Here is a 14662-nt window from a genome sequence, read left to right on the forward strand (position 1 = left end):
TCACCAGGTGGGGGAAGTTTTCTGTCATTATTTCTTCAAATAGGTTTTCAATATCTTGGTCTCTCTCATCTTCTGGCACCCCTATAATTCTGATGTTGGTATGCTTGAAGCTGTCCCAGAGGCTCCTTACACTATCTTCATATTTTCAGATTCTTTTTTCATTTTGCTTTTCTGGTTGGGTGTTTTTTGCTTCTTCCCATTTCAAATCTTTGCCTTGATTCTTGCGCTCCTCTGGTCTGCTGTTGGGAGTCTGTATAGTATTCGTTATTTCAGTCCGTGTATGCTTAATTTCTAGTTGGTTCTTTATCATAACATCGAGGGAGGGTCTCATTAGATTTCTTGAGGATCTCACTACATTTATCGGCGGCTTCTAGACAGTTCTTAAGAGACCTTAAAAGTGTGGTTCTGAACTCAATATCCTCCATTGACAGTTTTGTCCTGTTTCTTTGTCTCCACATTTTTTATGCTTTCTTGGTGCACCCCCTAGTGTTCTTTGTGCGCAGTCTTGTTGTAGTTAAGCCTTGATTGTTGTCGGCAGTACCGGGGGTGATTTGACCTCCAGGCTAACTGGCTATGAGAGTCCGCTGTGTCTGCAGTGAGAGAGCTTCTGTGCTGGATCTCTAGGGCGGTGCTAATCTAGCGTTTGCCTGAGGCTGTCCGGCAAATGGCTCTGCGCAGGGCTTGGGCAGGGTGGGTCCCGGGGATCTATAGGGCGGGCCGGAGGGAGCAGTTATGGTTGCTCTCAGTTCCGTCCCTGGGGGCTCTGCCTCACAGAGTCCCAGCAACTGCTGCAAACCTCGGAGAGAAAGCTGCCTTCGTGTTCCGACCGAAGCCAGACAGTCCTGCTTCTCCCGTTTGAATCTGGGTCCCTAGAGACTCTCCCGGATCTGGAGCTCAGAGTCTGAAACTCCCTCCCGATTGAAAAAAACAACAGCGCCCTCCGCCTCCAGCCCGCTCAGCGTGCACTCCGCACCTTAGTATTTCACTTCAGCACTTCGCCTCCTCTGAGTCTGGGTATGATATTCTCTTTCCTCCTAGTTGTAGAATTTCCACTCAGCCAGCCTTCCTGTGGTTCTGGATGATGTCCGTTCCGTCTTTTAGTTGTTTTTTGAAGTGGTTGTTCGAGGCAGCAATCTCCGGCGTTAACCTATGCCGCCATCTTGGTTTCTCCTCCATTTTTGGATTTCTAAAACTGTAATTGGTTATTTACTGAGTCACTGTTTTGTCTCAGGTACTAGTCTAAGTATTTTATACAAATCATATTTAATCCTCAGAACAGATCTATAAGATAGGTATCATTAATATTCCCATTTTATAGATGAGGAAACTGAGACCCAGAAAGGTGAAGTAACTTGCTCAAGGTTGTACAGTAAATGGTTTATGTATTTTAATGCAATTTTTTACATAATGTTAGTACATCTAGAATCATCTCATTCTATAGCCTTTTAAAAATGTTATTATTGAAATTTTAAACATATACACATTTAGAGAAAAATAGCATAATGACTTGCCATATAACCATTACTCAGCTTCACCATCTATCATGGCTAATCTTGCTTATCTGTATTGCAGCTGCATTGGATTATTTTGAAACAATTCCCAGACAACATATCACTATATCCATAAATACTTAATAAATACTTCAGAATGTATCTCTAAAAGGTGATGACTACAAAACCAGCCAAACCACAATAAGATGATCACACCTAAAAATATTCTTTAATAACATGGATTTCCATTCAGTGTTGAAATTTTCCTGATTTTTTTTAAGTTGTTTTATTCCACATCTCACTTCCCTTTTCCTCTCACTCTTCCTTCTCTGGAATTCTATCTCCCAATACCCATAAGCCCATAAGCCTTGCTTAACTGTAAGTGTTCAAGGGAACCTGAGCTAAGTACCTGTCAACTACGGTGTCCAGGCTTTCTAGCCACCTGCTTTCTGGATAGTATTGGCAAAATGGAAGGACTTAATGGGACACTGAAGAGGAGGAGGAAGGAGAAGCCGAGGTATCCTCTCCCTCCCCACTTCAGAGAGCATCTCTGTTAGTAACTGAGGCAGGAGTGATTCTTGCTGTTGCTCATCTCTGTGTTGCCTCAGTATCCCTTCTTATTTTCATGACCAGTTCTTATATTAAATTCCCTCTATCAAGCAAACAAAAAAAATTAGGGTCTAAGTCAGGTTCATACATTGTATTTGGTTAATTTGTCTCTTAACTCTCTTAATATTTTCTGCTTCCTACAAGGATAAAGGTCTTCCTTTCTCTGTGGTGAAAATCTTGGTATTTAATCAAGACTTACCAACATTAAAGCATTCTGTCTCCCTAGGAGTTGTACCTTGATTGTCAAAGGCAGATTTACCCAGGCTTATAAATATATATGTTCCTTGTATGTTCCCATGGTTACTTCCACCAAGATATTGAAATATTTATTTTAAGAACAATGCAAATTAATTATTCAACTTAATAATCTGCCCCTAGAAACCTTCTGGTTCCAGTTACTGAGTTCTCTTGGGTCGTTATTTTATTTCCAAGGCTTTTGGCTATTTTAAGGAGAAAATTGTTTTGGTGCACCTAGTTTATTATGGTAGCTTCAGTTGATTTCAGTGATTAACGAGGGTCTTGTACCTCCCTACTGTGTTAGGAATTGCATTGTTTAGTAGTTAACAGTAGGACTTGCTGTAATGGATAGTAAAAATACATATATTAAAGCAAAAAGAAAAATAAGCCCATAGTATTTCATGGAAGAAATCTGAGTTAGGCAGACATTTGAGTAATTTTTTTTTTTTGCAAAATCAAATAAAAGATTTTGATTGTGAAATATGCAACTGAAAATGCTAATTAAATTTAGATGAATAAAACTACCTTTTCCCAAAGCATATGTACTTGATTTTGATAAATATCAGAAAAACTTTGCATCACTAAAATCTGTTTTTAAAAAATTAATGTGGCTCAATAAAGTTGTTAAAATTAATGTGGCCAAATGTGATAAACTTATTTTTACTCATTAAAATATTATTTATGATAGAAGGTGAATTCCACATTGTACTGTTGTAACAGGGTTTGTGTGTCAGATCAGTTGTGGTCTTTGCTCATTATGCAGAGTGCTTTTGTAGTGAAAGGGCATGCATTCCTTACTAAATTGGGCTCCTATTAGGAGTAGGAGCAGTAATAGGGAAGAACAGCAAAAGGGTTTGCTTCATATGCTCAGCTCTTACCTTGGTGCATGTCTTTTTCTCCCATTGTTCATGCAATTCATTTTTCTATATGGGAAGTGCTCTATTTAATAATTGAAATTACTGAACTTTGTGACATTGTCATTTGATTTACTGAAATTGAAAGTATATTAAGATCTGAAAATGTCATTTCATCTCCGTTGGAACAAAGTCATAGAGGAACAGTTTGTTTTGACTCATATTACAGCCACATGATGGATAAGCAGAGATGAAGCTGCCTAGACTAGTCAGGACTGATCTCCTGATAAACCCAAGAATTGTGGGAAGAAAACTTGGTTTGGAGAAAAATTAAGAATTAGAACAATAACTCCTTCAGGTTTGAGCAAAAGCAGAAAAATTCAGTAAAGCAGGAGGGAAACTTTTCTGTGTTTCTAAGCATTTTAGAATAATTTCAATAGGCATATATGCTCTATAATAACAAGAACTTTGGTGTTCAAGATTTCATTTTTTCCCCTCACAACAACACAGCTGTTTCTGTTAAAGAGGCTCAGAGTGTTTTGCTCAAGAAATCTCAACTAGTGAACAGTGTATGGGATTAGGACCTGTTTTCTGACTCTGGTTTAGGTGACCATCATGCCATTGTCTCTGAGCTATTTGAGGACAGGAACAATGTTTTATTGATCTCTACATCTAGCATCAGGCAAGGTGCTTCATAAATGCCTTTAATTGAATGCACAATAACCTGAAAGACTTGATTTTAGCAGATTTTTAGTTTAAAAAGTAGTGATTCTATATACACTACCTTGATTTTGGTATACATAAAAAGGAAATTCTTGATCTTGATACACTGCATAATTTTTAAAAAGTAACCAGCTTTATAGTCACAGCAGATCAGACTTTTCCTGTATAATCTCTGAAAAAATCTTTTAGACATAGAAAACATCAAAGGATATTTAAAAAAATTTTTAAACCATTTAAGCAGGTAATTTGTATCATTTAGACTATTTGTGTGTTTTTTACTCATTCATGTTATTGAATTTTAAGTTAACCTTTTCCCCCCCTTACTCAATGGAAATTTAGGATATTGTGTAAATTCTTTGTAAAGTTTGTTTTATAGTTAACCTCTTATGTAGGTAGCACAATCTAAAGGTCACTTAAGATTAAATTTGATAAATGGCAAATGAGTTACTACTATTTAGTTTACTCCAGGCAAGTGAGGTCTTGACATGTTGATCTGTTGGCTTGATAGGTAGAACATTTCTAGATAACATGATCTTTTCATTTGCAGCTAGAGGTAGTTCAGTGTGAGTATGAAACCCTGCCATCTCTTATAGGCAATAATTTGAATTAAATGTGTAAAGATTCTAATCTACAAGATCCATCTTATTTCTCAAGCTTCAGAATGTCTAGCTTTTTCAAGCACATGTGAACTATACTCAATGTAAATTTCAATATTTCTGAAAATGTCAAAGCTATATGCACTTTTACATTCAAATACTTGAGTTGGGTTTGGATAAAGTTTAAGAAAATAGACCACCTGTGGTGGTTTTTGTTTTTGTTTTGTTGCTTTTTAGATCCTCTCAGCCACTTCTTGTCTATGTCTTTCATGTGTCCTTGATTTCTTGCCCAAGAGGGATTTACTAGTGCTTAAGAGATATCTTTGAAATAGCAGATGATTAACTCTAAAGTTATTTGGAGTACTGATATAATTTTTGGTTAATTTAAAGTCATTTTAGTTCACCCTTTGAAATAACAGGAACAAAATGGAAATAATATTATGAAACTAGTAAGTTTTTTGATATATTAAATTTTTAGAATTGGGAGTCTCAAATTTTGTTTTAAGTTGCTTTTTATTGTTTTTAGTATAAACACTGAAGTCATTTTGAGTAGCAGAAAGAGGTCTCGATAAGGCCACTTAACTTTTTATTTCTTGCCTTGTGTGTTCCTCTAGGCCAGTGGTTCTCAACCTTCTGGCCCTTTAAATACAGTTCTTCATGTTGGGACCCAACCATAAAATTATTTTCGTTGCTACTTCATAACTGTAATGTTGCTACTGTTATGAATCGTAATGTAAATATCTGATATGCAGGATGATCTTAGGCGACCCCTGTGAAAGGGTTGTTCAACCGCCAAAGGGGTCGCGACCCACAGGTTGAGAACCGCTGCTCTAGGCCATGTTTACTTTTTTTTTTTTTTTTTAATATAAACACTACTTTAAAAAAGTTTTTATTGATTTTAGAGTGAGAGGGGGAGAGAGAGAGAAACATCTATGAGAGAAAAAACCATCATGATCAGCAGCTCCTGCACACCCCCACTGGGGATCAAGCCTGCAGTCCAATCAAATTAGAATGGAACTGGTGACCTCTTGGTGCATAGGTCGATGCTCAACCACTAAGCCACACCAGCTGGACGGCCATGTTACTTTTTAAAAATCTGTTTAAGACATTATTACCCAGTCAGTTAAAATAAGAAGCATTAAAACTAATGAAGTTGTTTAAAGTAAATGGGTCATTTTTATTTTAAAAGCATTAAAGATACTTTTGGTTTAAATATATTACCCATTTTATAGTATCTGCTTTTTTTTTTTTTAACATAATACCTGAAATGTTTTAGCATCTTGACTGAATGTGCGTAGATTCTAGTTTCAGTTCTAAACTCCCTCTTCTGTCTGTTCAGGCAACAGGCTCACTGACATTGCCAACTAATTGTCTCTAATGTAATGAGTTAATTAACTATCTCCTGCAGAAGTCAAGTAGTGAGTGACTCCTTGTGGATGAGAAGACTTTTTTCTCTGAGCTGTACACTTTATCTTTTAGACAAAATCAAGTTAAAATAGACTGGGAGAGTTGGGGAAAACACTAGCAAAATACCTCAGGGTAAGTGATTCTCTGGCATCATTTATAATCCCAGATACTGGCTGAGCCTGTTCCAGTACATGTCAACAAAAGCATTTGTTTTCCTTGTTGGCTGCTGTGTCCTTGGTAGTGTGTGCTAAGGCTGCTCTATTTCCTGGTAGTTTTAAAGTCAAGAATATTGTGAAATTCTGGTGATTCAGTAAGTACAGTATACTTTTAATGTATGCAAGTGTGTGTATATGTATGTGTTCTGTGTGTGTAGTGGTGATAATCCTGGCAATCAAACTCAGGTATTGCTATAAGACATCTCTGTGCCCCCCAAAAGGACAATTGGATGCCAAATTTTGTTAACACTGATGCAAATATTTTCATATATCCTCTCTTTTGAAAATTTATATCTGCTAATTAAAGAAAGAAAGCAACACTCAAACAATTGTGTCTTCATTTTATAGCTGTGTGACATATCTAGGGGGGCTGGAGAATGGAGTTGTTGAAGACTCACAGTGAGTTAGTGGTAGGGCCAGGATTTAAACCCAGGACCTTTTTAGGAATGACTTTTAATAGCATGTAGAGAGAACATGATTTTATTTTGGGGTGATATTTGCTAGGTGCTATTGTTAGCACTAGCTAGTAAAAATATGTCCACTTTGGGCTACTTCTTATGTAGGTTGATACAGAATTTTCTGTGATAGTCTCTGTGGTGTGTTTCAGAATACAACAAAGGAAACATTTTTTATTTAATGCTGTCCTTGTTAAAAGTTAGATTATAAATAAGGATATTTGAAATGCTTAACCAAAAGTTCTTTGCTCTGGTCCTTTTCATCCCTGTCTTTTTTATCAGAATCAACCTCTTGTAATTCTTTTAGCTATTTATTTTGGTATTTTCCTTTATATTTCTACTAGAGGCCCGGTGTATGAAATTCATGCACAGGTAGGGTCCCTAGGCCTGGCTGGCGATTAGGGCCAATCTGTGGGTCGACGAGCAGGGCAATAGGGGGGCCCCCTGCTGGCACCCGCCTTGTCTGGCGTGGGCCTATGGGCTGGGGCAGCTCCTGCATTGAGCATCTGCTCCCTGGTGGTCAGTGCACGTCATAGCGACCGGTTGTTCGACTGGTCATTCCACCATTCAGTTGATTTGCATATTAGGCTTTTATTATATAGTATACTTCTATTTCTAGTCATTATTAACTTTTTTATTATAGCAGTTGAGGAATTCCTTATACTACATTCTCCCCCATTCTTTTTCCTCCATTCCTCACTGTATATTTGTAATCATAATTTTATTTTTATTAATCCTCACCCTAGGGTAATTTTACATTGAGTCTTAGAGAGAGTGGAAAGGAGAAGGAGAGACACACAGAGAGAGAGACACATTGATTGGTTGCCTTCCCCATGTGCACCCTGATTGGAGTCAGGGATTGAGCCTGCAACTGAGGTATGTGCCCTTGACCAGAATTGAACCTGAGAACCTTCAGTCTGCAGGCTAACGCTCTGTCCACTGAACCAACTGGCTAGGGCTGTAATCATTATTAAGTTAATATTTGGTATCTACATTATTACTATTAATGTTTTAGTTAAGTCATGTATTATGATATTTCCTATTTTTGTGCAACAAAAATACTTTTTCATTATTTACCTTTTCATAACGTACAGCATCACCTAACTTTAAACTTACTTAGTAATCTTTTTTAAAAAAATACCTTTTTATTAATTTAAGAGAGAGGAAGGGAGAGGGAGAGAGAGATAGAAACACCAATGACGAGAGACTCATTGATCGGCTGCCTCCTGCATGTCTTCACTGGGGATCGACCTACAACCCGGCATGTGTCCTTGACTGGAATCAAACCCGGGACCCTTCAGTCCACAGGCCAACACTCTATCCACTGAGCCAAACTGGCTAGGGTTTACTTAATAATCTTTGTACCTATTGCCAATTCATTATTTTAATAAATATTCACTCAGTGCCTACTATGTGTCAAGCATTATTTTTGGTGCTTGGGGTACATCAGTGAGCAAACTAGACAAATATTTTTTTTCTTTGTGACGCATTCTAATTGGGAGATAGATAATAAACATAATAAAAAGTAAAATATATAGTATGTTAGAAGTATAGGTGATAGGTACCAAATGGAAAACAGAGCAACATATGGGGAATTGGAAATACAGATACAGGCATGGGTTGTAAGACTAAATAGGGTGATAAGTGTAGGTGTCATTGAAAAGGTGACATTTGAGCAAAGATTTAAATTTCTCCCAGTGTTATTTTCGACATAGCCAAATAAATGCCCTGGATAAGCTGACCTTTCATTTTCCCTAGTGGCTTCCCTCTTGGAACCCTCTGTCTGCCCCAGCCAGGATTAGGTACTCTTGGGGCCTGCAGCACAGTTCTGGGATTTCCCTTGGCCATTTTCCTGAGTTGAATTGTCTGTTTCCTAATTCCCACATCTCCCTCTTATTTGGTTCATGTTCTCTTTTTGATAGAGCAAGTTATCCTATAGCTTCCTGAGAAAGGACACATGAATGGAGAAAAAAAATGTTGAGAATGTGGCTATCTCAAAGTTTTCCCACTTTCAACCTACCTTTACAATTGATTGAAAGTTTGGTTCAATTTAGAATTCTAGGTTGGAAATTATATCTCTTAGAATTTTCAGGGCCTTACTGCATTGTCTTTAAGCTTCCAGTGTTTCTGTTGAGAGGAACATGATGTCCGTGATTCATAATTCTTCATATGTGACCGGCTTTCTTTTTTTTTCCTCTGAAAACTTTTAGGATTTTCTCTTTATTCTGATGGTCTGTAATTTTATGACGGTGGGCCAAGTCCTGGTGTTTTGTTTGTTTTTTTTTAAATTTATTATGTGTTTCTTCAGTTCTGAGAAATTTTCTGATGGTACTACTTTGATAGTTGAGTGAAGTAGCTAAAGCAACTTCATTTTTCTAGATCAGTGATTTTCAATTGATGTGCCACAAGAATTTCTAAAACATGCAATACCTGCCCTAGCCAGTTTGGCTCAGTGTTTGGAGCATTGGCCCACAGACTAAAAGATCTTGGGTTGATTCCAGTCAAGGTCACATACCTGGGTTACGGGCTTGATCCCCGTCCCTGGTTGGGGCTCATGCGAGAGGCAACCAATCAGTGTGTCTCTCTTGCATCAATATTTCTCTCTCTCTCTGTCTCTCCTTTCCCCCTTCTACTTTCTCTAAAAATCAGTGGGAAAAAAATATCCTCAGATGAGGATTAACAGAATAAACAAACAGAACCATGCAATACCTTAACTGTTTACTCAAAAGCACTGACCTCTTTCCCCATAGATTGTCAAATAAAAAAAATTAAAACAGCCCACACAACAATAGCCAACCAGTGTGAATGAATCAAAATTATACCTATTTTATTTTGTCAGATTGGCAAAAAAGTATATTTTTTTGGTGTGCAGCAGAATTTTAGTAATTAGTATATGTGTGCCATGAGATGAAAATCGCTGACATAGTATATCAGTACTTTACCAATGTTCTTAAGTCATGCTCTTGGTATTTGTTTTTTCACTATCCAGAGAAAAAGTCTGCATTATCCATATTTTGATTTTGATACTTGCCTTTAATTTACATTTTCCTAAGACATTTGTTGGCTACAAAATGATATTGAATAACTTTAATATTTAAGTATACATTATCTACTTTGTAGTATGCCAGTACTGAAGTCGATGGAGAGCATTACATGACCCCAGAAGACTTTGTCCAGCGTTATCTTGGACTGTATAATGATCCAGATAGCAATCCGAAGATTGTTCAGCTCTTGGCAGGAGTAGCTGATCAAACCAAGGATGGGTAAGACCTTTATGCATTTTCTAAATGTTTTTAAAACATTTTTAGAGAGAGAGGAAGGGAGAAGGATAGAGAGATAGAAACATCAATGCAGGTCTCCTACTGGGGATCGAGCCTGAAAGTGGGGCATAAGCCCTGATGGGATTCTGACCTCCTAGTTCAGGGGTGGGCAAACTTTTTGACTCGAGGGCCACAATGGGTTCTTAAACTGGACCGGAGGGCCGGAACAAAAGCATGGATGGAGTGTTTGTGTGAACTAATATAAATTCAAAGTAAACATCACTACATAAAAGGGTACGGTCTTTTTTTTTTTAGTTTTATTCATTTCAAACGGGCCGGATCCGGCCTGCGGGCCGTAGTTTGCCCACGGCTGTCCTAGTTCATAGGTCAACGTTCAACCACTGAGCCACACTGGCTGAGCTCTTTATGCATTTTTTGAAGGCTAATGCCCTACAGTGTCTGATTAAAAAATGGAAAAACCATAAGTTTACCTATGACAGTTTGGAATTTTAATATCAATAAATCATATTTTTTCTGAGGTGATCATAAAAACTGTGTTATTTACTACCATTATCAAGGATACTGGCATTTCTTTTTCTTTTGAAAAACTTACGTGTGAAAAGTCATATTTTATATATAATCTGAGCAGACTGGTTTTCAGATAACTAAGTATATTTCATTCATTCATTCATTCATTCATTCATTCAATAAATATTGAATACCTACTATCTACTATGTTTTAGGCACTGTATTACATGCTAGAATTACATCAGTGAATAAACTATGCAAAAATGAACAAAATCAAAAGTAAATTAGAATATGTTAGGAGATTATATGTGATATAAAGAAAAATCAGGGAAGAATTTAGAGAGTGTTATTTCTTCATTTCTCTGACTACTCATTTATTTGACAAACATTTATTGAACAAACACCATTTTCCAGGCTCTGTTGGGCCTTAGAAATACAAACATAAAATGGAGTTCCTGGTCTTAAGAAGAAACTCATGGCCTAGTGAGATAAAGAATGGGTAAACAACACAGAAAAGTAATACTTTGGGGATAAGATGCTACAGCAGAAGTATATAAAAAGTACAAAGGACATTCAAGAAAGCATAATTAAGTCTGTTTTGGGTGGTCAGGACAGCATCACAGAAGAGGTGATGATTGTGAAATCTGGCAAGATGAAAGGAGCTTGCTGGTGGTTGGACAAGTAGGAAGGAGAATTCCATGAAAGGGGGAGCAGTAGTGACTTGAAGCACCAAAGGGCGTTTGTGTGTGTGTGTGTGTGTGTGTGTGTGTGTGTGTGTGTTTTGGGGAGTGTGAGTGAGGAGGTTGTGCTGCAAGTACTTTGGTGTGGTTGTGGTGCTGCTTTGCCACAGTTAGAGTTGTGGTTCGCTTTGTGTGCTAGGCTTTGACTATATGCTGTCAAAGAGGGGCTCATGACTCTCAGTCGTGGAGATATTTTTAGCCTGGCTGTTTATGGTACAGTCACAGAGATCACAAGGTGCATCTTGCTAGAGTCTCAGTGTATTCAATTCAAGGAGAAAAAAACCCAGTTTTTATATTAAAATCACATATGACTGTATTATGGAGCAAATGGAATATTTGTATGAATTACAGTGGGGCCTTGACTTACGAGTTTAATTCGTTCCGAGACTGAGCTCATTAAGAAGCTCATTAACTCAAATTACTCTATCAACTCAATGCAAAAAATCGTCCGAGAGATAGCTGGTATCTCAAAAAACTCGTTAGTCGGGACACTCATAAGTCAAGGCCCCACTGTATAAAGAAAATTTGCCTTGTTTTGTGAGTTCCAAGTTACATCCCCAGGCCTCCAAAGACCCAGGAGTTTTTCTCTTCCCTGTAGAGGTGCTTGTGTGAAAAACTAAAAACAAAACAAAACTGGGCAATAAGGAATCTTTAAACATTATTTCCATTATCATCTTATATAATAAAAGGCTAATACGCAAATTGTCCCCTCTACTGGGAGTTCGACCGGACCTCACCCATGCATGAATTCATGCATTGGGCCTCTAGTAAAGGATACGATTTTAGAGAAATCATAGGTTGGAGTAGGACAAGATTTGAATGCAGTGATATCTGCCTAGGAGACTATTGTAATTGTTAAGTAGAAATCTTATCTATCTTCTTTGAGTCCAGGTTTAATGTTATATTCATTTGTATTTTCCTGCAATGACATTTACTATGAGGATTATATCTTAGAAAGATTTTATATAATTTATCAATGGCAGATATTGGGGAAGTTGTATATATTTTGTGTCTAATCTTTAAAAAAGTCAAATCAGCTGATAGTTACTGTGGACCATTTAGTCATTGGATTTCTCATAGTGCTTAAACAGTAAGGCATATGAAAATTAATTCTAGCCCTATCCGGTTTGGCTCAGTGAATAGAGTGTTGGCCTGTGGACTGAAGGGTTCCAGGTTCGATTCTGGCCAAGGGCACATGCCAGGGTTGTGGGCTCAATCCCTAGTAGTGGGCATGCAGCTGATCAATGATTCTCTCTCATCATTGATGTTTCTATCTCTCCCTTTCCCTTCCTCTCTGAAATAAAAAGAAAAAGAACATCCAAAAAAAAAAATTAATTCTGTTTCATCAGAATTCCTTCTTCAGACTTATTAAAAGTAGCATATACATTTAGCTCTTTTAGGAATGATCAGAGTATTTATTGTTATTAATTTGGTCTGAGAACCGTTTTCAGAGTACCCATGTCTTTTCAGATGCTTCCTTTTGTGACCATCTGGTCCATCTCAGTGGTGTCTTTTATGAAGCATCATTTATGTGATTCTCCCAGACTCAGTTGGGTTGTTAAAAGTGTGGTCAAGGGTTTAAGTTGCCAGAGAAGAATAGGTCAAAAATGGGTTTTGGCAAGTAAAGAATCTAATAATGTTGAATGGTGTTTACTTAAAACAACATCATCACTTGCTTCTCTTTTCAAAAGGTAAATATGTTCTATTTCAAATGGTAAAAACTTTTTCAACTTTGTTTTTTTCCTCTGTCTTTGGAATGAGTCAAATTGGGATTGGTTAGGAAATCTAATTCCAAATTATGTCATAGAAATTATAAGTTTGTGAAACAGAAACTTTCTAAAAGCAGAGAAAGATGGAATTTTCTAGAAATATAGGGATTCTTAACCTCCTCTTGTTCATGAATAATCTTCAGAGGTTCCTGAACTTGGTGAAATCTATAATAATAAAAGTGTAATATGCTAATTAGACCAGACAGCCTAATGACCTTCCAGATGTCATTCTGGACATCCTTCTGGAACAAACCACAGTGGTTAGGGGCAATCAGGCAGGTAGGCAAGTGGTTAGGGGTGATCAGGCAGGTATGCAGAGTGGTTAGGGGTGATCAGGCAGGCAGGCGAGTGGTTAGGGGCGATCAGGCAGGCAGACTATCAGGCAGGTAGGTGAGCGGTTAAGAGCCAGCAGTCCCAGATTGTAAGAGGGATGTCCGACTGCCAGTTTAGGCCCCATCCCTCAGGGATTTTCATGGGATTGGGCCTAAACCGGCAGTTGGACATCCCCCGAGGGGTCCCAGATTGTGAGAGGGAGCAGGCCGGGCTGAGGGACCCCTCACCCATGCATGAATTTCATGCACCAGGCCTCTAGTATAATATAAAATGAGTGCATTTGTATGTGCATTTTTCTGGGTAGAAATCCCAAGTTTTCAAAAGGTTCTATGACTTCAGAAAGGTAAAGAGTCATTCTTAAAATTTCTATAATACTTTTGTTTTATTATTTTATTTTAATCCTCACCCAAGTACGTATGTGTGTGTGTGTGTGTGTGTATGTGTGTGTGTGTGTATGTGTGTGTGTGTGTGTGTGTGTATGTGTATTTTAGAGGCCTGATGCACGAAATTTGTGCAAGGGCCTTGGCCCCAGCCCCCATCTGCTGCTGCCGTGGCCCCTGTCTGCCATGGCCAGGGGCCTCTGCCGCCTCTGCCTTGGCCCCCACCCACTGTGGCTTTGTCTGGAAGGAGGACATCCGGTCTAATTAGCATATTATGCTTTTATTATTATAGATATCCTATATAATTAAGGCCTAATATGCTAAGTGTCCAACCATTCATTCGACCAGTCGCTATGATGCGCACTGACCACCAGGAGACAGACGCTCCAACCAGTAGGTTAGCTTGCTGCTGGGGTCCGACTGATCAGGACTGGGCGAGATGGGCCGGACATGCCCTGGAGCCCTCCTGTGATCCCTCCCCAGCCCCGATCCTGCACAGGTGGGGTCCCTCGGCCTGGCCTGTGTCCTCTCACAATCTGGGACCCCTCAGGGGATGTCTGAGAGCTGGTTTTGGCCCAATCCCCACATGCCAGACCGAGAAACCCCACTGGTGCACAAATCTGTGCACTGGGCCTCTAGTATATATAGATAATTTTAAATTGATGAGAGAGAGAGGGGGGGGGGAGAGAGAGAGAGAGAGAGAGAGAGAGAGAGAGAGAGAGAGAGAGAGAATTGGTTGATTGCCTCCTGTACCAGGGATCAAACCCACACCTAGATATGTGCCCTGACTGAGAATCAAACCTGCAACCTTTTGGTGTATGGGACAGCACTCCAACTAACTGAGCCATCCAGCCAGGACTATTATTTTTTAAAAATTAATTACACATAATTACATGTATATAGAAGAACCTTTTATGTAGAAATCTTGGTGGTTTTAAAAAATTAGAAATTAATACATTAATATTTTGAAATTTTATAATTTCCATTCAGTACATTAAAAGGTGCTCTGTAGAAAAATTTAGAAACACATTAAATTCATAAAATACATTGTTTCAAAGTCATAAAA

General features: G+C 38.2%; 1 protein-coding gene across 4 annotated transcripts in view; it reads left to right on the forward strand.

Moving 5' to 3' along the window:
* Window positions 1-14662, forward strand: part of SLC25A12 (solute carrier family 25 member 12) — a 164855-nt gene that overhangs the window by 88081 nt on the left and 62112 nt on the right. For 3 of the 4 annotated variants that reach the window (XM_059704092.1, XM_059704095.1, XM_059704094.1), the window contains one exon: window positions 9707-9849. The exons of the other annotated variant lie outside the window; for it this stretch is intronic. In XM_059704092.1, coding sequence (XP_059560075.1) covers window positions 9707-9849 — 143 coding nt within the window. The remainder of the gene's footprint in view (window positions 1-9706; window positions 9850-14662) is intronic. 4 annotated transcript variants of the gene reach the window in all.

This window comes from Myotis daubentonii, chromosome 7 (genome assembly GCF_963259705.1).
Source record: "Myotis daubentonii chromosome 7, mMyoDau2.1, whole genome shotgun sequence".
Classification (NCBI taxonomy): domain Eukaryota; kingdom Metazoa; phylum Chordata; class Mammalia; order Chiroptera; family Vespertilionidae; genus Myotis; species Myotis daubentonii.